The 23,933-nt window shown below is 43.7% G+C and overlaps 1 protein-coding gene across 3 annotated transcripts in view; it reads right to left on the minus strand.

The window, feature by feature from the left end:
- The window catches only part of sdk1a (sidekick cell adhesion molecule 1a), an 892,584-nt gene that overhangs the window by 261,436 nt on the left and 607,215 nt on the right, over positions 1-23,933 (minus strand). For all 3 annotated transcript variants that reach the window (XM_070901293.1, XM_070901295.1, XM_070901292.1), the window contains 3 exons: positions 19,013-19,203; positions 17,817-17,900; positions 14,971-15,165 (listed from right to left, as the gene is read on the minus strand). In XM_070901293.1, the coding sequence (XP_070757394.1) occupies positions 14,971-15,165; positions 17,817-17,900; positions 19,013-19,203 (470 nt within the window). The remainder of the gene's footprint in view (positions 1-14,970; positions 15,166-17,816; positions 17,901-19,012; positions 19,204-23,933) is intronic.

Raw genomic sequence — 23,933 nt, forward strand, 5'->3', positions numbered from 1 at the left:
GATTAAAGATACTATTACAGCAGTGAGGAGGGATGATATGTTAGAGAGATCAGCAAATGAGACCCTATGGGTCGAACTGAAAAATAAAAAAGGGGCGATCACATTGCTGGGCATGTATTATAGAACCCCAAACAGTGGGAGGGAGATAGAGGAGCAAATATGTAGGCAAATTGCTGTGAAGTCCAAAAACCATAGGGTAATAATAATAGACTTTAACTCTCCAAATATTGATTGGGACAAATTTAGTGTGAAGGGTGTAGAGAGTGCGAATTCTTGAAATGCATTCAAGAGAACTTTTTTAGTCAGTATGTAGCAAGCCCAACACGAGTGGGGGCGGTTTTGGATTTAGTTTTGGGGGATGAAGCTGGACAGGTTGAAGGGGTATTAGTGGGAGAGCACTTGGGTGCCAGTGACCATAATTCAGTCAGATTCAAGTTGGTTATGGATAAGGACAAGAATAGGCCTGGAAAACAAGTTCCGAATTGGGGAAAAGCTAATTTTGCTAAGTTAAGGAGTGATTTGGCCATAGTGGACTGGTAACAGCTACTTGTGGGTAAATCAATGTCAGAACAGTGGGAGGCAGATAAGGAGGAGATCCGAAAGGCTCAGGCCAACATGTGCCCTTAAAGAAAAAGACTGGGAAAAAATAATTCTAGAGCCCCCTGGATGTCTAGGGACTTACAGGGGAGGATTAAGAAAAAAAGGGATGCTTATGTCATATATTGAAGCGGGATTTTTAGAAACCCACCATAGTGATATAAGTGTTGCAGTCTGGGAAATGTGTTCACAAATGGATAAGTAGTAATGTAGAGTTGCAGGCTGAGAAAACATGTTAAGTTGTTTTTGCCTAGCAACAACTAAATAGGTCACTTGCAAGAGGATGTGGTGGCAAGCTTAACAAAGATCGGCATTGAATAACAAGAAACTTGGCTTGTGCTTCATAGCGAAAATGTAGAAAGCCCCCAATGTAATGGAATAGATGACACGTTGTGGTTTTCGGCTTTATATTCTGTACTACTGGAAGCCAAAGGCGAGACGGCACGGTACGAGTTGCGTGAACTCTACCATACTGCTGCTTTCCCTTGGCCAAGCGATAAGTATTTGCAAATAAACATTAATTTTGATTCTTTATCAGACTTGTGTGTTGAGCCTTATATTTTGTTCCACATCAAATTTGGCGACGAGGATGGGATACGCCAGGAGATGGACAGACGATCGTTGGTAGAACATGTCGGAGTGAGTAAGCTTAAAGTACCATTCCAAAATTACATGATTTCTGCGATGACAAGACTGTCTGTCAACTGGATATTCCGAACTGTAAAAGTCTGGTAAAGAACAAATTTGTTGGCGCTTGAGTATGATAAGTTAGTTTAAAGTAATTGATTTAGTTTAAAGTCATTGATTAAAAACTGTGTTGTGCAAGAAGTATACCGGTGAAATAAGGCTGAGAGTTAACATTGAGGTTAGATTAAACTACCAATTGGAGAGACGTGAAGTCATCGGACAGATGACGTACATCGTCAGACCATATAATGGCATCGGGGAAAGGATTAGACTGGGGTTCGGACAGTTCCCTTACTAAATTCTATGCAGATGACCGAAAGGGGTTAATCGACAAAATGTTAAAAGATGGGTGGGACCAGTCACAAGAACCAGCCGATCAAAAGGCTTGGTGGGAAAAGGAGAAAACTAAGAGAGCCCAGAAAGCACCCGGTATAAATATAGTGCAACAGTTTTACAATTTAGTGACAAGATGAAACCCAAAATTGAGGAATTAAGGCAATCAAGGGAAGAAGTAAAGAAACTAAGAGAAGCTAATGAACGTTGTTGTGTGTCCGGGCTCTTTGGGAGACCCAGAGACTACGACAGGGACGAAAGCGGGGAGCCGGAGGCACCCTCTTCTTATGAAAAAGCGGGAGCTACGGCACCCGAGTATGACCTAGAGGATGATACTAAGATTCCTGCAGCCCTGCTGCAATCGTCGGGCACAGGACATGGAGCTGGCCATCAAGTAACAGTGAAATACATACCGTTTACCCCTTTGGAGAAACACGGGATCCTCAAGGATCTACCTTCTCTGAAGGAAAAACACGGCAATTCTGAATTTTGGAGATTGATAAGGAAAATGTATGACATCCATGAGATGGATGTACATCAGATAGTGAGGGCTAAATGTCCACGGCCTAAATAGGAGACCTTAAGACAGGACTATAAAAATGGGAATGGACTCCTTTTAACAATGCCACTCAGGCAGTCGGACAGACAGCATACGATGATTTCACCCAGGCGGTCCAAGGTGCCTTGGGAGCTCCCGCTCACAAGTGGGGTCTAATTCTGTTCGTCCATCAAAAGAAAAATGAAAACAGCAGTGAGTCTGGTCATAGACTGTGCACCGTGTATCAAGAATACTCGGGTCAGGCAGCGCCAGACAAGGCAGATCAGACATTTTTAAAGATGTTTAAAGACGGCCTGTCAGTCGACCATCAGAAAATACTTAAGACGGGGTAGTTGGCGCAGATACCTATGACGGACTGGTGAGCTGGGCATGCCAAGTGGATAATGAAGTCAGTCAACACCAGAAGCCGATCAAAGTAGAAATAGGAGTGGCATCGAGTAAAAGACCCAGTGGAGTTTGGTACAATTGTGGCATATCTCAATGACAGATATTCTCCTACCCACAACCAAATGGACAGTTTTAATTGCAGGGGTTGGGGGATCTGCCACAAGGGTACACCTAAGCAAAGTAGTATTATAGGACGTGGCAGGGATTCTAATCCAAACACAATTTATGTTTGTCCCAATAATGAGGGTACAATATAAGGAATCGACCTCCGAGAACAATTAGGAGCATTGATTGATTCACAGGGGAAGAGAATAGTTTGGAGAAGTCCAAATGGGCGCAAAACTACTACCTTCGGGGAACAAAATAAATTGGACAACCATGCAAGGGTGAGGAGCATGCAACTCCGCACCAGGGATTGGGATACATTAAAGGATATGGTCCCGTGTGTCTGCAGATTGATGGCGTGTGGGCACGGTCCAAACAAGATTGTGGACTGGGAGAAACCGACCCAATCACTGTCCCGGGACCTGAGCATACCCCTCATAAATAATATCCAATCAAACCTGAAGCCAGGGAGGCAGTCAAACAAATTGTACAAGATCTGCTGGACAGTGGCATACTCCGGGAAGCTGAGAGCACCACTAATTCACCTGTGTGGCCGGTAAAGAAGCCGGACGACTCATACCGGCTGACTATAGATTACACGGCTCTGAATAAAGTGACACACAAAAGAACATAAGAATTAGGAACAGGAGTAGGCCATCTAGCCCCTCGAGCTTGCTCCGCCATTCAACAAGATCATAGCTGATCTGGCCGTGGGCTCAGCTCCACTTACCCGCCCGCTCCCCGTAACCCTTAATTCCCTTATTGGTTAAAAATCTATCTATCCGTGATTTGAATACATTCAATGAGCTAGCCTCAACTGCTTACTTAGGCAGAGAATTCCATAGATTCACAACCCTCTGGGAGAAGAAATTCCTTCTCAACTCGGTTTTAAATTGGCTCCCCTGTATTTTAAGGCTGTGCCCCCTAGTTCTAGTCTCCCCGACCAGTGCAAACAACCTCTCTGCCTCTACCTTGTCTATCCCTTTCATTATTTTAAATGTTTCTATAAGATCACCCCTCATCCTTCTGAACTCCAACGAGTAAAGACCCAGTCTACTCAATCTATCATCATAAGGTAACCCCCTCATCTCCGGAATCAGCCTAGTGAATCGTCTCTGTACCCCCTCCAAAGCTAGTATATCCTTCCTTAAGTAAGGTGACCAAAACTGCACGCAGTACTCCAGGTGCGGCCTCACCAATACCCTGTACAGTTGCAGCAGGACCTCCCTGCTTTTGTACTCCATCCCTCTCGCAATGAAGGCCAACATTCCATTCGCCTTCCTGATTACCTGCTGCACCTGCAAACTAGCTTTTTGGGATTCATGCACAAGGACCCCCAGGTCCCTCTGCACCTCAGCATGTTGTAATTTCTCCCCATTCAAATAATATTCCCTTTTACTGTTTTTTTTCCCCCAAGATGGATGACCTCACATTTTCCGACATTGTATTCCATCTGCCAAACCTTAGCCCATTCGCTTAACCTATCTAAATCTCTTTGCAGCCTCCCTGTGTCCTCTACACAACCCGCTTTCCCATTAATCTTTGTGTCATCTGCAAATTTTGTTACACTACACTCTGTCCCCTCTTCCAGGTCATCTATGTATATTGTAAACAGTTGTGGTCCCAGCACCGATCCCTGTGGCACACCACGAATCACCGATTTCCAACCCGAAAAGGACCCATTTATCCCGACTCTCTGCTTTCTGTTAGCCAGCCAATTCTCGATCCATGCTAATACATTTCCTCTGACTCCGCGTACCTTTATCTTCTGCAGTAACCTTTTGTGTGGCACCTTATCGAATGCCTTTTGGGAATCTAAATACACCGCATCCATCGGTACACCTCTATCCACCATGCTCGTTATATCCTCAAAGAATTCCAGTAAATTAGTTAAACTTGATTTCCCCTTCATGAATCCATGTTGCGTCTGCTTGATTGTATTATTCCTATCTAGATGTCCCGCTATTTCTTCCTTAATGATAGCTTCAATCATTGCCCCCCCCACGGCCTATAGTTACCTGCCTTTTGTCTGCCCCCTTTTTTAAACAGAGGCGTTACATTAGCTGCTTTCCAATCCGCTGGTACCTCCCCAGAGTCCAGAGAATTTTGGTAGATTATAACGAATGCATCTGCTATAACTTCCGTCATCTCTTTTAATACCCCAGGATGCATTTCATCAGGATCAGGGGACTTGTCTACCTTGAGATCCATTAGCCTGTCCAGCACTACCCCCCTAGTGATGATGATTGTCTCAAGGTCCTCCCTTCCCACATTCCCGTGACCAGCAATTTTTGGCATGGTTTTTGTGTCTTCCACTGTGAAGACCGAAGCAAAATAATTGTTTAAGGTCTCAGCCATTTCCACATTTCCCATTATTAAATCCCCCTTCTCATCTTCTAAGGGACCAACATTTACTTTAGTCACTCTTTTCCGTTTTATATATCGGTAAAAGCTTTTACTATCTGTTATGATGTTTTGCGCAAGTTTACTTTCATAATCTATCTTTCCTTTCTTTATTGCTTTCTTAGTCATTCTTTGCTGTCGTTTAAAATTTTCCCAATCTTCTAGTTTCCCACTAACCTTGGCCACCTTATACGCATTGGTTTTTAATTTGATACTCTCCTTTATTTCCTTGGTTATCCACGGCTGGTTATCCCTTCTCTTACCACACTTCTTTTTGACTGGAATATATTTTTGTTGAGCACTATGAAAGAGCTCTTTAAAAGTCCTCCACTGTTCCTCAATTGTGTCACCGTTTAGTCTGTGTTCCCAGTCTACTTTAGCCAACTCTGTCCTCATCCCACTGTAGTCCCCTTCGTTTAAGCATAGTACGCTCGTTTGAGACACTACTTCCTCACCTTCAATATGTATTACAAATTCAACCATACTGTGATCACTCATTCCGAGAGGATCGTTTACTAGGAGATCATTTATTATTCCTGTCTCATTATACAGGACCAGATCTAAGATAGCTTGCTCCCTTGTAGGTTCTGCAACATACTGTTCTAAGAAACAATCCCTTATGCATTCTATAAATTCCTCCTCAAGGCTACCCCGTGCGATTTGATTTGACCAATCGATATGTAGGTTAAAATCTCCCATGATTACTGCCATTCCTTTTTCACATGCCTCCATTATTCCCTTGATTATTGCCCGCCCCACCGTGAAGTTATTATTTGGGGGCCTATAAACTACGCCCACCAGTGACTTTTTCCCCTTACTGTCACTAATCTCCACCCACAATGATTCAACATTTTGTTCATTAGAGCCAATATCGTCTCTCACAACTGCCCTGATATCATCCTTTATTAACAGAGCTACCCCATCTCCTTTCCCTTCTTATCTATCTTTCCGAATTGTCAGATACCCCTGTATGTTTAATTCCCAGCCTTGGCCACCCTGCAACCACGTTTCTGTAATGGCCACCAAATCATACCCATTTGTAATGATTTGTGCCGTCAACTCATTTACTTTATTTCGAATGCTGTGTGCATTTCGGTAGAATGTTCTAATACTAGTTTTTAAACCATGATTTTTAGTTTTGACCCTTCCTACAGCCCCTTTATATTCATACATATTGTCCCTTCCTATCACCTTGTGGTTTACACTTACCCCAGTGCTTCTCTGCTCTGTTGCCTCCTGCCTTTTGCATTCTTTCTTGGGGCCCTGTTCATCTGAGCTCTCACCCACTTGAACTAGCTCAGAGCCCTCTCCTGGGTTCCGAATACTTATAGCATTGAGGCACCGAGCTTTCAGGCTTGCCTTTTTATTACACTTTGACCCTTTAGAATTTTGCTGTACAGTGGCCCTTTTTGTTTTTTGCCTTGGGTTTCTCTGCCCTCCACTTTTACTCATCTCCTTTCTGTCTTTTGCTTCTAACTCCATTTTGTTTCCCTCTGTCTCCCTGCATTGGTTCCCATCCCCCTGCCATATTAGTTTAACTCCTCCCCAACAGCACTAGCAAACACTCCCCCCTAGGACATTGGTTCCGGTCCTGCCTACATGCAGACCGTCTGGTTTGTACTGGTCCCACCTCCCCCAGAACCGGTTCCAATGCCCCAGGAATTTGAATCCGTCCCTGCTGCACCACTGCTCAAGCCACGTATTCATCTGAGCTATCCTGCGACACATCGATAGCACCCCATTGTAGCCAGCCCAGCCACAATCTTTAACGGATTGAAACCCGAACACAAGATATTCACAGTGCTTGACATAGCCAATGGATTTTGGTCCATACCTCTGGCTCGGGAATCACAGGGCAAGTTTGCCTTTACTGTAGGGGACCGCCAGTATACCTGGACACGGGTGCCATAGGGATTCCACAATAGCCCAACAATATTTCACCGGACTATGAGTCGAGCCCTAGAAAAGGTGGACCTAACTCCTTACAGAAGCACAGTCCTCCAGTATGTGGATAATCTGCTGATCGTCTCGGAGGATGAACGGGGACACACGGGCGCTCTCATTAGAAATCTGAGAAACCCTACAAAGGGTAAGATTTAAAGCTAATTTCAAGAAAGCCCAGATCGGACAGACAGTGGTACAATATTTGGGACACGCGATATCATGGGGGACTAGAAAAATGTCTCAAGATAGGAATTATGCCCCGCTCAAAGACAGTCCGAGGGGTACGGAAAGTACTGGGACTCTAATTACTGCAGAAACTTTATAGCCAACTTTGTAGCAATTGCAGAACCAATACAGAAACTGGTGAAAGGGGGGAAACCCTTCCTGGAAAGTGTGGAGTTGGGCACGGAGCAGGAAACAGCATATAGTAATCTGAAGGAAGCCTTAATGTCTGCACCCGGCCTGGGACTTCCGAACATGGACATAACTTTCCACATTTACTGCAAAATTGAGCAAGGATTCTACGGGGCAGTGGTCACTCAGATGCATGGGGACAGGATGCGTCCTGTAGCCTATTACTCGACCCAACAGTCACCCGTGGTGGTCGGTCTGTCCTGGTGTGTGGCGGCTCTGGACTGTGCAACATGGGCAGAGAGTCAGTGAGCCGGTAGTGATAACCGGGGAGATTGTACTGCACACTAAACACACTCTGGTAGAAATGTTCAACACTGAGAAACTAAGATCCGAGTCCAATGTACGCAGGGCTAAATGGGAGTCAGTTTTATTCCCCCATGATGAGTCTGTGAAAATAGTACGAGACACAGGGGAGAAGAACCCTATAGAGGGTCTCCTGGCCACAGATGAACCCCATGAATGCCACACCCGAGAGTGGGAAGACTCACCCAGTAATATAAGTGAGATCCCACTCGAGGACCCCGATTTAACCCGATGGGTCCAAGTTTCCACACGGACGCCCGTTTTTCGCGCCACAAAGTGCACCTAAAAAAATCCTCCGTATTCTCCACCTCCCTGCAGGTCCTCTGGCCCTTGGCGCAGCGCAGCACGAGCTGTGGGGGGGCGGAGCCAGGTACCCTGCGCTGAAAACAGTGCCGGGACCTCTGCACATGCGCGCAACAGTGAGCACGCAAGTGCAGTAGCTCCAGGCGCCCGAAACTGTGTGGGAGGGGCCCGAAGCACGCAGCCCCTAGCCCTGGCCGAATGGCCTCACTGGGGCTGCGTGAATAAGGCTCCTCCCACGGCCAGCTCCTGCTTCCCCTCCCCCGACCAGACCCGACACCCGCTCACCCACCCCACTGCCTCCGGACCGGACCCGACACCCGCTCCCCCCCGCCCGGACCGGACCCGACCCGCGCTCCTGCTCCCGCTCCCCCCCACCCCCGACTGGACCCGACCCGACCCGCGATCCTGCTTCCGCTCCCCCCCGACTGGACCCGACCCGCGCTCCCGCCTCCCGACCCGCCCCCCCCCGACTGGACCCGACCCGATTCGACTCCCGCTCCCGCTCCGCCCCCCCGACTGGACCCGACCCCCGCCCCCGGACTGGATCCGACCTGACCTGACCTCCCCCTCCCTCCCTGACCTGACCTCCCCCTCCCTCCCTGACCTGACCTCCCTGACCTGACCTCCCCCTCCCTCCCTCTCTCTCCCCCCCTCTCTCCCAGCCCCCTCTCTCTCACTCCCGACCTGAACCGAACCAAACCTCCGCGACCCGACCCAACGCCACCTACCTGTAAATCTGATACTGGGGCCTGCCTGAAGCACTTTCACACAGGTAGGAAGATGGTTTATTTAATCTTTTCTTTGCTTATAAATGTTTATTCAGATTGGATTTATTTGTATAATATTTGTATAAGTATAAATAAGGATTTATTATAGAATTTAATGACTTCCCTTCCCCCCCCACCTCGTTCTGGACGCCTAATTTGTAACCTGCGCCTGATTTTTTAATGTGGATAAATTTTTCAGGCGCCGTTTTAGGCGCGAAAAACGGGCGCCCAGCTCGGAAACTTGGGGCCCATATATCAACGGCTAAATAGTATAGAATCTTTAGAGGAATATAGAAAATTAAGAGGCAAAATTAAAAAGGATATTAGGAATGCTAAGAGAGAGCACGAGAAATTCTTGGCCAGTAAAATTAAGGAAAACCCGAAGATATTCGATAAATATATTAAGAGTAAGAGAGTAACTAAAGAAAGGGTAGGGCCTATTAGAGACCATGAGGGTAATCTTTGTGTGGAGGCGGAAGATGTTGTGAGGGTTTTTAACGAATACTTTGCATCTGTTTTCACAAAGGAAAGGGGCAATGTGATATTCTGGGTGAAATAAATATAATGAGAGAGGAAGTTTTAAGCTGTTTAGCAGCTTTGAAGGTAGATAAGTCCCCAGGCCCAGATAAAATGCATCCCAGGCTGTAAAGCAAAGTAAAAGAGGAAATAGCAGAGGCCTTGACCATCATTTTCCAGTTCTCTTTGGATCTGGGCATGGTGTCGGAGGATTGGAGGACTGCTAATGTAGTAGCCTTGTTTAAGAAGGGAGAAAGGGATAGGCCGAGTAATTACAGGCCTGTCAGCCTAACCTCAGTGGTGGGAAAATTATTGGAAAAAATCCTGAAAGACAGGATAAATCTGCATTTGGAAAGGCAAGGATTAATTAGGGACAGTCAGCACGGATTTCTTAAGGTGACTGACTAACGTGATTGAATTTTTTGAGGAGGTAACCAAGAGGGTCGATGAGGGTAGTGCATACAATGTAGTATATATGGACTTTAGCAAAGCTTTTGATAAGGTCCCACATGGTGGACTGGTCATGAAACATAGAAATATAGAAAATAGGTGCAGGAATAGGCCATTCGGCCCTTCGAGCCTGAACCACCATTCAATAAGACCATGGCTTATCATCACCTCAGTACCCCTTCCCTGCTTTCTCTCCATACCCCTTGATCCCCTTAGCCGTAAGGGCCATATCTAACTCCCTCTTGAATATATCCAATGAACTGGCATCAACAATTCTCTGCGGTAGAGAACTCCACAGGTTAACAACTCTCTGAGCGAAGAAGTTTCTCCTCCTCTCGGTCCTAAATGGCTTACCCCTTATCCTTAGACTGTGTCCCCTGGTTCTGGACTTCCTCAACATTGAGAACATTCTTCCTGCATCTAACCTGTTCAGTCCTGTCAGTATTTTATATGTTTCGATGAGATCCCCTCTCATTCTTCTAAACTCCAGTGAATACAGGCCCAGTCGATCCAGTCTCTCCTCATATGTCAGTCCTGCCATCCCGGGAATCAGTTTGGTGAACCTTCGCTGCACTCCCTCAATAGCAAGAATGTCCTTCCTCAGATTAGGAGACCAAAACTGAACACAATATTCTAGGTGAAGCCTCACTAAGGCCCTGTACAACTGCAGTAAGACCTCTCTGCTCCTCTACTCAAATCCCCTAGCTATGAAGGCCAACATGCCATTTGCCTTCTTCACCGCCTGCTGTACCTGCATGCCAATTTTCAACGACTGATGTACCATGACACCCAGGTCTCGTTGCACCTCCCCTTTTCCTAATCTGCCGCCATTCAGATAATATTCTGCCTTCGTGTTTTTTGCCACCAAAGTGGATAACCTCACATGTATCCACATTATACTGCATCTGCCATGCATTTTCCCACTCACCTAACCTGTCCAAGTCACCCTGCAGCCTCGTAGCATCCTCCTCGCAGCTCACACCACCACCCAGCTTAGTGTCATCTGCAAACTTGGAGATATTACACTCAATTCCTTCATCTAAATCACTGACATATATTGTAAATAGCTGGGGTCCCAGCACTGAGCCCTGCGGCACTCCACTAGTCACTGCCTGACATTCAGAAAAAGACCCGTTTATCCCGACTCTCTGCTTCCTATCTGCCAACCAGTTCTCTATCCACGTCAATACATTAGCTCCAATACCATGTGCTTTAATTTTGCACACCAATCTCTTGTGTGGGACCTTGTCAAAAGCCTTTTGAACGTCCAAATACACCACATCCACTGGTTCTCCCCTGTCCACTCTACTAGTTACATCCTTAAAAAAATTCTAGAAGATTTGTCAAGCATGATTTCCCTTTCATAAATCTATGCTGACTTGGACCGATCCTGTCACTGCTTTCCAAATGCATCTTTAATAGTTGATTCCAACATTTTCCCCACCACTGAGGCTAACCGGTCAAAAATTCCCCATTTTCTCTCTCCCTCCCTTCTTAAAAAGTGGTGTTACATTAACTACCCTCCAGTCCATAAGAACTGATCCAGAGTCGATAGACTGCTGGAAAATGATCACCAATGCATCCACTATTTCTAGGGCCACTTCCTTAGGTACTCTGAGATGCAGACTATCAGACCCTAATGATTTATCGGCCTTCAATCCCATCAATTTCCCTAACACAATTTCCTGACTAATAAGGATTTCCTTCAGTTCCTCCTTCTCCCGAGACCCTCTGTCCCCTAGTATTTCCGGAAGGTTATTTGTGTCTTCATTCATGAAGACAGAACCAAAGTATTTGTTCAATTGGTCTGCCGTTTCTTTGTTCCCCATTATAAATTCACCTGATTCTGACTGCAAGGGACCTACGTTTGTCTTTACTAATCTTTTTCTCTTCACATATCAATAGAAGCTTTTGCAGTCAGTTTTTATGTTCCCAGCATGCTTCCTCCCATATTCTATTTTCCCCCTCCTAATTAAACCCTTTTCTCCTCCTCTGTTGAATTCTAAAATTCTCCCAGTCCTCAGGTTTGCTACTTTTTCTGGCCAATTTATATGCCTCTTCCATGGATTTAACACTATCCTTAATTTCCCTTGTTAGCCACGGTTGAGCCACCTTCCCCGTTTTATTTTTACTCCAGATCGGGATGTACAATTGTTGAAGTTCATCCATGTGATCCTAAATGTTTGCCATTACCTATCCACCGTCAACCCTTTAAGTATCATTCGCCAGTCTATTCTAGCCAATTCACATCTCAAACCATCGAAGTTACCTTTCCCTGAGTACAGGACCCTATTCTCTGAATTAACTGTGTCACTTTCCATCTTAATAAAAAATTCTACCATATTCTGGTCACTCTTTCCCAAGGGGCCTCGCACAACAAGACTGCTAATTAGTCCTTTCTCATTACACATCACCCAGTCTAGGATGGCCAGCCCTCTAGTTGGTTCCTCGACATATTGGTCTAGAAAACCATCCCTAATACACTCCAGGAAATCCTCCTCCACCATACTGCTACCAGTTTGGTTAAAGCCTATGGGATACGGGGCAAAGTGGCAAGTTGGATCCAAAATTGGCTTGGAGGTAGGAAGCAAAGGGTAATGATTGATGGATGTTTTTGTGACTGGAAGGATGTTTCCAGTGGGGTTCCGCAGGGCTCAGTACTGGGACCTTTGCTTTTTGTGGTATATATCAACAATTTAGATTTGAATATAGGGAGTATGATTAAGAAGTTTGCAGACGACACTAAAATTGGCGGTGTGGTTGATAATGAAGAGGTAAGAAATGGGCTGTAGGAGGATATCAATCTACTGATCAGGTGAACAGAGCAGTGGCAAATTAAATTTAATTCAGAGAAGTATGAGATGATGTACTTTGGGAGGGCTAATAAGGAAAGGGTATACACATTAAGCAGCAGACCACTTAATAGTGTTGATGAACAAAGGGACCTTGGAGTGCTTGTCCACAGATCCCTGAAAATTGCAGGCTAGTTGGATAAGGTGGTTAAGAAGGCATACAGAATGCTTGCCTTAATTGGCCGAGGCATAGAATATAAGAGCAGGAAAGTTATGCTTAAATTGTATAATACTTTGGATAGGCCACAGCTGGAGTATTGCGTGCAGTTCTGGTCGCCGTATTATAGGAAGGACGCGATTGCACTAGAGAGGGCGCAGAGGAGATTTACTAGGATGCTGCCTGGAATGGAGAATCTTAGATTGGATAGGCTGGGTTTGTTCTCATTGGAACAGAGGAAGCTGAGAGGAGACCTCATTGAGGTGTACAAAATATTGAGGGGCCTGGACATAGTGGATAGTAAGAGTCTATTGCCATTGGTGGAGGGGTCTATTACGAGGGGGCATAGTTTTAAGGTGGTTGGTGGAAGGTTTAGGGGGGATTTGAGGGGGGGCTTCTTTACACAAAAGGTTGTAGGGATCTGGAACTAACTGCCTGGAAGAGTGGTGGATGCGGAAACCCTCACCAATATAAGAGATGATTGGATGGGCAATTAAAGTGTAGAAGCCTGCAGGGGTTACGGACCCAGAGCTGGTAATTTGAGATTAGACTGGATGACCTTTTGTTGGACAGAGCAGATATAATGGTAAATACTGCAGGGAATAGAATACGGCCAGGGTGATTCTCCTGGACTAGTTTCGATTGCCTGGATGGATCAAAGAGGAATTTCCCCAGATTTTTTTCTCCCTAAATTGGCCTGGGTTTTTATCTGTTTTTTGCCTCTCCCAGGAGATCGCATGCTCCGGTTGGGGTGGAGTGTAGAATGTTTTAGTGTAAGGCAGTTGTGGTGAGGCTGGGTGCTCTTCGCCTTTCTGTCATTGTTCATAGGTTTATATGTAACTTTTAGGGCTGCTGATGAAGGGCCGTGTGGCTCTTTGTTGGCCGGCGCGGACACAATGGGCCGAAATGGCCTCCTCCTGCGCTGTAAATTTCTATGTTTCTATCTGTGCCCCAACAAATTGATTTTAAAATCCTCACTTCTATATCCTTCCAGAGCCTCACCCCACCCATTCAGAGGGATCTTCACCAGCCGCATGTCCCAGTTCCTCGGACTCTGGACATATTGCTTATCCTTTATTCCCTCTGCTCCGCTGTCACAGGCTGAGCTTTCAGTTAGTAAAGCCTTGTTCTTTGCAATTCTCTCCCAAAACCACTTCATCTCATTCAATTCCTTCCTACCTTGCAAAGCGTTTTGCCACCGATTTCTTCACCTGTGCCTTCAGTCTCCCAGTCTATATTCCCTTTTCCTGCTTCGTGACTACCACTCTACCTTGTAAAGTACTTTTACTTAAGGAGTGCTAGATAAATTTAAGCTGTTCATATCAAGTGATGCAATATTAATGCGCTCCTTCAGATTTTTCATTTGGAATCCTTGCTTTTATAATCCTGCAACTGCAATAACTTGAAGCAACAGATGCACATAAAGTGGAAGGAAGCTTGGAGCAAATCCTCTTATTCATTTGCAGAAATTGCAATATGTTTTGCTATTAAGTTAAGTACTACCAGATAAAGATCATATTTGCTATTGCTAAATTTTAAATAGAGGTTTGTTACTGCTTCAAAAATATAATCACATATACTTTCCCAAACTATAGTCTTGTAAAACTTGGTTTTTGATTGTTTAAACATTGCTGGAATGTAAACCAAAACTATAAAAGTGTTTAAGCAGCTCCAGCTGTGTTTGCCCCCAAGTAAGGGATAATGATGGAGTCAGTGGATTTGAGGAATTCTGAAGTGTGTACTGAGGGAATGCTACGCATGAACACATTTATTTCTTGAGATTTGAGGACTTAATTCAGCTTTTGATAAACAAATTATACATTTTTACGAATGTAACTTTGTTAAAATAATGTGGAACGTCATAACTTTAACTAATCATCACACATATGGAACAGCACTCTGTTTATAGCACACTCTGAAGTAATTCAAACCGTATATTATTTTTGGACACAGGGTTACGGTGCAACTATGGTCCTGAAAAAGTTCAGTGCTATGTCTGAATCAGGAACTTCATGCAACTAAATAAGGAGGGAAGCAATTTGGAACACACAAGTAATGTGCATGGCTCAGGAATGTGTTTATCTGGAGTTAACTGTAAACTCATTCCATTATTCTAACTTTCCTTTGACCCCCAACAGTTAAAGACAGGCTTGGATTCCCACCCAAGAGCAGGGAGAGCAGTTTGATACTTACTGGTAACAGTGAGGTATGAAGGCGTTTGAATATCTCCTGCTTCATTCGTAGCAAAACACTGAAATATTCCGGAGTCTTCAGGGATCAGCCCCTGGATCTGCAGGATCCCGCTTACCATCTCCTTATATCTGCTATTGTTCAACATTATTATTGGGACTGAATCTTTGTACCACTCCAGACTAGGTAGAGGTATACCTGCAAATATTAGTTAAAACCACACTGTGAATATGCACTTTTAAAACTTTTTAATGTTGAATAATATAGCAATAGCTGCAAAAAAAATGCAAGTTACAAAAAAATTGTCAGCCCAATAGAAATATTGTTATTTCTAACAGTCAAATATCTTGTGCGAGATTAAGCAGATGAACAGTGATGTCGAAAGAGTCTACCCACCAGCACAAGTGCCTTGTAGTGAGAATTTTGACAATGACTAAGCCTAGGAGAACAATATGCGGCCTACTATATGCAGCGATCGTCTGGACCAGGGAAAGTAATGAAATTTGCACTCCGAAAAATGTAAGGCATGATTTTCCAGGTTCTGAAGGATCTGTCTAACAAGAGATCTTTTTAATTAAAATAATTTTTCACATCCACAGCTTATGCTGATCCACTGAATCGATTGTGCTGAAACATCTTTTGTAATTTTTCTTGGATATTATTTTTTTTCCAGATTCAGGGTTTGCTGATAAATTTGGAGTTTTGAGTTACATAGAAGAATGCAAAATGATTACCAAGGGTATGGCTTAATTTCAAGAGTAAGTGGATTAGCTGTACTTTCTACAATAAGGAAAAGTAACCTATATTTAGCTGTATTAAACTAGCTAATTTGAGTTCAATCAGCTAATTGGAGTTTCTGTAAAGTTAACATCCAAACGGTTAAAGATGCACATTCAAGTGTTCCAAACCACTTACAGCTGTGTTGCACAAAACAGTAACTAACGGTTACACAATCTTCCATTTTAGAAGCCAATCTGTGACACAGAGGTACTTTATTTGAATAATGAAAAGCAAATTCCATGACACATACACAAACAAATGCTAATGGACATCTGTGGTATCTGAAAAGTGCTGTCTATGCTCGTGCTATCTTGATTAATGTGCTGTTACTTAATAACTTAATGATTGATATTAATTGTTTCTGGCATGTAAGTGTGTTTAATGATCATTTCCCAAAAGGATAGATCCATCAATACCAAGAGCATTGATTTGATTGCCTTTATTCTAACATACTCTATGCAGAGCCAAAGAACAGAACCAGTTATAGAGCTACTTTGAATGTAAAATAACCTGTTTTTAAATTAAGGAACATAGTACAGAAAGACCTATCCTATTTTTGTCACAACCTCTCATCTACGTTAACAAAGTAATGAAGACAAATAGGTTATTAAGTTCAAATTGTCAATGAGGAACAATATTGTAGGGTAACAAAGTGCTTTTGATTTAAAGTACTCCACTATACCTCAATAAAATGTTTTAAAAAGTGTATTTTTATCAATTAGCTTAAATTTCCCTTTTTTAATATTCACAAGGCAGCCAGCTTCATGCCAGGTCTCCCAGCCAATAGATCACCACTTTGTTTAAGCATGTGGCAGCTCTAACTGGCTGGCTTCCATCTTTTTGAGCAAGATACAACATTCTTCCCTGTTGTAGATGTCAATTCCAGTGCTCCAATCTGATTAAAATGCGCAATAACGGGCAAGGATGTTGCTAAAATGAGAAAATGAAAGATGATTTTAAAAAGCCATATTTATTCAAAGTGATTATTTGTACTAACGCTTTTCCGTTCCTTCTGCGCCTGCGTCCTCTGGACTCCGCCCAAAACCGGAACCGATAGTGAGGCCCGGAAGTAGGGCCCTCGCAATTATCCGGGGGAGAGAGCCGGCAGGCGGCGGGGGAGAGAGCCAGCAGAGAGCGCTGGGCGGGAGGCCGGGGGAAGAGAGCCGGCGGGAGGCCGGGGGGGGGGGGGAAGAGAGCCGGGCGGGAGGCCGAGGGAAGAGAGCCGGGCGGGAGGCCGAGGGAAGAGAGCAGGCGGGAGGTCGGGGGGAAGAGAGCCGGGCGGGAGGCTGAGGGAAGAGAGCCGGCGGGAGGCCAGGGGGAAGCGAGCCGGCGGGAGGCCGGGGGAAGAGAGCCAGGCGGGAGGCCGAGGGAAGAGAGCCGGCGGGAGGCCAGGGGGAAGCGAGCCGGCGGGAGGCCTCCCGCCCGGCTCGCTTCCCCCTGGCCTCCATGGGGCGAAAGAGAGAGACATGGGGGAGGATGGAGGGGCAAGACAGACACACGGAGGTGGGGGAGGGGGGGGGAAGAGAAGAGAAACTGGGTGGGGGGTGGAGGGGGTGAAATCCAGAAGTCACGACACTGTCACTATTCACTTCATACCCAATAAACCTGTTAACAATCTGCACACAATGCCCCATCTATGGCAGGACTGGGTGGGGGGGGGGCGTCCTGCACTTGCGCTAGGGTAAGGGACTTCGGCTTTTGCTGGGTTGTTCATGATCTGTCCTCTCTGGCTTCTGAAGTCAGAATGGATCAAATTACAATTTGCAAAGTCAGTCAGAACCTGGGCTGGGCGGTTGCAGTTACACATGCCAGAGAAACTTCAGGGTGTGGCTCATCATCCAAGGGGACCAATCAGCAATAGGTCATGTGACAATGGATAGCCAATCAGAGGCACAGCGGCCATTTTGTTAGTACAAATTAGCATATCCATATTTATCTGGGTGTGCGTGCAAGAATACTTTAGAATGAAAATACTTTCCCAACAGTACAATTCCTCTTTAAGCCATTTACAGATATAATATACATTTACAAAAAGGGGAGGAGGGATTAAGTCTGCTCTTAACACTCACCCATAGCTCTACATGGAATATCAACAGTTTTTTCTACTTCACCCTGAATCCTCCCATCAGGCTCTGCAGTAAAATATGGTGGTTCTATGGGAGAAGAGTAGTGATATTGAAGCAAAACACAAATGTAGGGTGAAACACTAATCACATACACAAGTACATAGGTTTTAAACAAAACTTCCAATTTATTTGCATTCACCCCCAAAAAGGTTCCTCCTTTTAACCCATGAGCTTTCCATTTAGTCCAGCCAATTCATATGAGCTCCAATGACTTAGGGCAGGGATAGCCCTCAAGTAGAAAATTCGTTATTCGCACTGGCCCAGAAAATCCATGATATCTCGGCGTAAGTGCTTAAATGCAAAACTTCGCCACTGACCCTGGTGAACTGTCTAGGGTCATGGTGAGATTCTCTAATTCCAATGGTGGGCATCCGCGCCACTAGGACCGCCCGCCCGCTAAAGAGGCCAAAAAGTCCACCTGAAGATTCTTGTCCAGGAGGGATTACCAGGTCACCCTCCAGCCCCTACTCCAATTCCCCCTCCCCACTGGGAACCAACAAAATGATACAACTGTGGCTAACTTTATAAATGGTACTGCAAAAAAAAAATTTAACTGGCCTTTTTTTTTTTAAGTGTGCAAGCTGGTTGTCAGGGATGTGTGCCTGGTATAATCATACACCAGATCGCACTGAAAGCCTGGTGCATGGGAACTCCTGACGTCGGGATTCCTAGCCCCTGCCCCAACCCCCTTACAGCAAGGGCCAAGTTTAGGGCTGGAAGAAGGTCCCAACAGGGCATAGGGGAATCCCTAATGTAAGGGAGGATGCCAGAATAGCCATGGTTTTTTACAGCCACTAACTTTAGTAAACAAAGTGCAAATGCAGATGAAAATCTAATACTTCAGCTTCAACCCATCCCAAAATTCAGGAGAAGCATTGTAAGAAATTAATCTTTTCATTTATTTTCTACTCGTTAATAAAAATCTTTTAAAGATTTTAAATGAACTGTTGCACCAAGACAATTAAAATCTTCTTTTTCTGTAGTGATCCTGCTCTTTTTTAAAAATGTATTGGTTTTACTTTACATTAATCAACAACATAACATATGCAAAAAAGTACTTGAAAAGTTTTGATGTTGTCTGCATCTCAAGAGCTGGAGAGGAAATTCATTCCTTAAAGGGTTAAACACAGTGTCATTACCTATAATGGACAGGTAGGCATGTGCATGAACAGGAAGGACACTGCTGCTCTGTAACGTGGCCTCACACTCGTACATTCCGATAACAGCTGAGGTTGGATTTAAGATCGTCAATCGCCTTCCAAACACACTAATTCCACTCATCAGTTTCACACCACTTCGCTTCCAGGTAATACTCAGTCTATCCACAGGCCTGTTGGAAATGAAATGGTAAGGGCATTAGTTTTAATATTTACATTCAACTACCCATCAGTTTTATTAATCAAAGAATTGAGTTGTAAATATATTGACACAGATTTTGATGCCAAAAATAACGGCGTGTTACTGCCTGTATTAATGTGCAAATTGTCCAGCAACTTATGGCGAGGAAGATACACCTGGTGAATTGCAAATCACCACAAATTACTGGACGATTTGCTGCACTTCGCCATAAGCCTCGCAAAAATGGCAGCTCGCTCTCAACCTCCCAGTGAGTTTCATGAAATTGCTGCATTTGCACATTAATTGCTAATTAAACTCGGCGCAGAAAGTTCGGGTTGGAACTTGAGTGTAAGTACCTTTTTAATTACAAGATTTATGTTCCTGCATAGCCACTAAACCTCTCCGGCCCAGAATAGGAACAATTTAAACTGTGGAGTCTCATTCCTACAGGTAATAAATTGTTGTTCGAGATTTTAAAAAAAAAGTTTTCTTACTTTTCCTTTGTCTTTTCTCTCTCTCCCTTAATCCAATCTTTCTTTCCCTCTCTTTAATTCCCTTTATGTACCTGATTTGACTCTAATTCAGCCTATTTCCTTCTCCATCATTTCTCTATTGCTTTCTCAATTCTTAAATTTAATTGGTTAAGGAGATAAACTGGTGGTTCTGTCATTCACCAAGGTACCAGATGCCCCGTTATCAGCTCGTACGTTCAGCAACTTGCAGAGTAAACTCCTTTCAAGTTGAAGCGCGAGGGGAAAAGTCGAATGGGGTCTGCCGTAGGATGTCCCACTTCAGCAAAATTTGGCCAATTAAATCAAAGTCGCAACTTGCCGGTCATTTTGATCTAAAGTGGAAAGCATGAGACAAAGTTAAATTAATACTAACATTGAAATGAGAGTTTCGTCTTAATTTTATAAGCTACTAATATTCTTTTCCAAATGAGAGATTTCTCATTTGCCTAAAGGAACCTTCTTGTAAAAGCACGATTCACAAAGTACAGCCATGTGCAGCACACTATTGAGCAGAGGTCCATTTTATAATGTGACTGCTATTTTCTGTCCCCTCGTTAGGACGTCATGCAACACTCCATTTGGCAACATCATCGCAGGACCTTGCTAAAGTTGCCTTTAGTTAGCTACGAGACAGTGCTAAAGAATGCCACTCATCATTATTCAATTATACTTCCTTTCCTTCGGGGAATAAAGCTAACCTCTACTTGACAACCCCAATGTAGCTTGCTGGATATGAGAAATCACATTGTAGGAAATCATAGGGGCAAACAGTTTGTTACCACTCACTGGAACATCAGTTAGTCAAGAAATGCACTGTGCCAATGGACTGCCTGCAGCTCCCTAGTTCAATGCATCATTTAATCATTAGAGTTCCTCAACATAAAGCAGTATTCAGTCCACGGAGATCTCTTGTGTAATGATCCATTAATACTTGGCTCCAAACGAGCATTATCATTCCAGATATCCCAGAGACCTTTCATAGAAATGATGAAAAGACATCCGAGACATCGTCGGTTAAAATACTGGCAGATATCCGAGAATTCCTTTAGAATATAAAATGTGCCTACAATAATGATATCCACATTCTTCGTATGTGTTTCATGTTGTGCACAGATTGTAATAGTTTCAAGGGCTCAAACACTAACTACAGTGAAGATGTCATTTGTAATTAAAAGACCCAAATGTAATAATTTATTTGATTAAATCTCTTATTTTTCAAATATTCAGAATCAGTGATTTATTTCTGCTTCATCAGTCAGCTTTCAAAATCAGAATGTTAAAACAAAAATACCCCTTCACTCTGTGATGTAAAACACAGAATATGAATTGCACAGTTCAATGATAATGCTTATTTACTGCCATTAACAATAACATTTGGATTACCACATATATCTCAAACTATAAATGACAAGAGAAAAGATGCAAAATGTTAGACCGTGATGCATGGTTAAACTTCCACTAGTAACACTGCAGGAGTAATGCCCTAAGAATTGCCTTAAATGCATCCTCAGTAGTCAGACTAAATTCTGAGGAAGGGAATGGCTAATGGTAATTAAACCATGAAGGCTTAGACAAATGAAACATTTCTTACCAGAGATGGAAAACAGGCCATCAAGACCACAGGCAGCTTGTTAAAGGGGACATAAAAATATCCTGCCTTAACTGTATGTGTCTGCAACCCCTTTGTGTGCAAAGACCAGAGAAGCTGGGGAGTGAACAAATGATCCGGCATGGCTAGGTACCAGTGCTTCATTGATTCTGAGGTCATCAAGGGTACCAACAGAGCTGTGTGAAGTGATTGACAACAGAGTATCTGAACTCTTCCAACATGTGAAACTGAGGTTGGTCAGTAGAACTGTAGAAGCTTCTTTGGAAATTAAAGATATACAAGATGGTGATTTTAAAACTCAAGTTATCAGCTCAGTTTTCAGTGCTTAGTTTAGTTTGAGTTCTTACAGTACAGTAGTAGAAGATATAGGAGATTTTGTCCAGAAGGATGTCTGATGCCTCAGAAGGCTAACACCATCTTCCCAGAAGGCGGCAAGCCAACCAGCTCATCCACACCAGCTCATAAAGAGGTTGTCTATTCTGGAAACATTGCTAATTACAAGCATATAAGCCTTTAAACTATTCAATAGATTGGCTTTCTAAAGCTTTTAACTTTTAGCTATCTAAGGAGTCTAATTCTGAACTAGTCTCACCAATATGAATGAATCTCAAACACTGATCACAACTGTAAATTTAGAATCAGCAAGCAGTTGATGCTGAATTAACTGTGGTTCAGATCGTAGTACCCTTGCCTCTGAGTCGGAAGATTGTGGGTTCAAGTTCCACTCCAGAGACTTGAACACAAAAATCTAGGCTGACACTCCAGTGCAGTACTGAGGGAGTGCTGCACTGTCGGAGGTGCTGTCTTTCAGATGAGGCGTTAAAAGGAGGCCCCGTCTGCCCTCAGGTGGATGTAAAAGATCCTGTGGCACAATTGCAAGGGAGTTATCCCCAGTGTCTTAGCCAATAGTTATCCCTCAATCAACATCACTAAAAAAAATTATCTGGTCGTTATCACATTGCAGTTTGTGGGAGCTTGCTGTGCGATAATTGGCTGCCTTGTTTCCAACATTACAACAGTCACTATACTTCAAAAATACTTAATTGGCTGTAAAGTGTTTTGGAACATCTGGTGGTTGTGAAAAGCGCTATATAAGTGCAAGCCTTTCTTTCTGAATTACAGTGACATAACTAATTATCCCAACTGCTAATAATTTGAATACTCAATCTTAATGTTTAAATGCTGCTGTGATTCTATGGTTAATAAAAAATTCTTAGTTTTAGCAAGAAAAGGTTAATTCATTCATTCAATGACTTCTGTGGATCCTAATCGGAGGTTGGTAGTGTAAATGCTAAAATAATCCAAACAGATTGATGTAAGACAGTCGGTGTGCCAAACTTAGGCATCATAAATTGCGTGGTAAACCCAGAGAGTTTCTTGATGCGGGGTTAAGATGCGGGGTTAAGATGAAGGGTTAATATTCAATATTTCCCCTTCAATATTTTGGTTAACGTATCAATCCCTGTGTTCTTAAAAAACTGATTAAGGGAAGACAGGCTATGAAAGTAAACTAGCACAAAATATAAAAACATAGCAAGAGTTTCTATAGGTATATAAAAAGGAAAAGAGTGGCTAAAGTAAATATTGGTCCCTCAGCGGATGAGACCGGGGAATTAGTAATGGGGAACATGGAGATGGCAGAAACTCTGAACAAATATTTTGTATCAGTCTTTACGGTAGAGGACACTAACAATATTCCGACAGTGGATAGTCAAGGGGCTATGGGGCTGGGGGGTGGGGAACTTAACACAATCACAATCACTAAAGAGGTGGTACTCAGTAAGATAATGGGACTAAATGCGGATAAATCCCCTGGACCTGATGGCTTGCATCCTAGGGTCTTAAGAGAAGTAGCGGCAGGGATTGTGGATGCAGGGGTTGTAATTTACCAAAATTCCCTGGATTCTGGGAAAGTCCCAGCAGATTGGAAAACTGCAAATGTAACACCCCTATTTAAAAAAAGGAGGCAGACAAAAAGCAGGAAACTATAGACCAGTTAGCCTAACATCTGTGGTTGAGAAAATGTTGGAGTCCATTATTAAAGAAGCAGTAGCAGGACATTTGGAAAAGCAAAAGTCGGTCAGGCAGAATCAGCATGAATTTATGAAATGGAAGTCATGTTTGACAAATTTGCTGGAGGTCTTTGAGGATGTAACGAACAGGGTGGATAAAGGGGAACCAGTGGATGTGGTGTATTTGGACTTCCAGAGGCATTTGACAAGGTGCCACATAAAAGGTTACTGCACAAGATAAAAATTCACGAGGTTGGGGGTAATATATTAGCAGAGATAAAGGATTGGCTAACTAACAGAGAACAGAGAGTCGGGATAAATGGTTCATTCTCTGATTGGAAACCAGCAAATAGTGGGGTGCCGCAGGGATCATTGCTGGGACCCCAACTATTTACAATCTATATTAACGACTTAGAAGAAGGGACTGAGTGTAACGTAGCCAAGTTTGCTGACAATACAAAGATGGGAGGAAAAGCAATGTGTGAGGAGGACACAAAAACATCTGCAAAAGGACATAGACAGGCTAAGTGAGTAGGCAAAATTTGGCAGATGGAGTCTAATGTTGGAAAATGTGATGTCAGGCACTTTG

Source organism: Pristiophorus japonicus, chromosome 15 (assembly GCF_044704955.1).
Source record: "Pristiophorus japonicus isolate sPriJap1 chromosome 15, sPriJap1.hap1, whole genome shotgun sequence".
Lineage (NCBI taxonomy): Eukaryota > Metazoa > Chordata > Chondrichthyes > Pristiophoridae > Pristiophorus > Pristiophorus japonicus.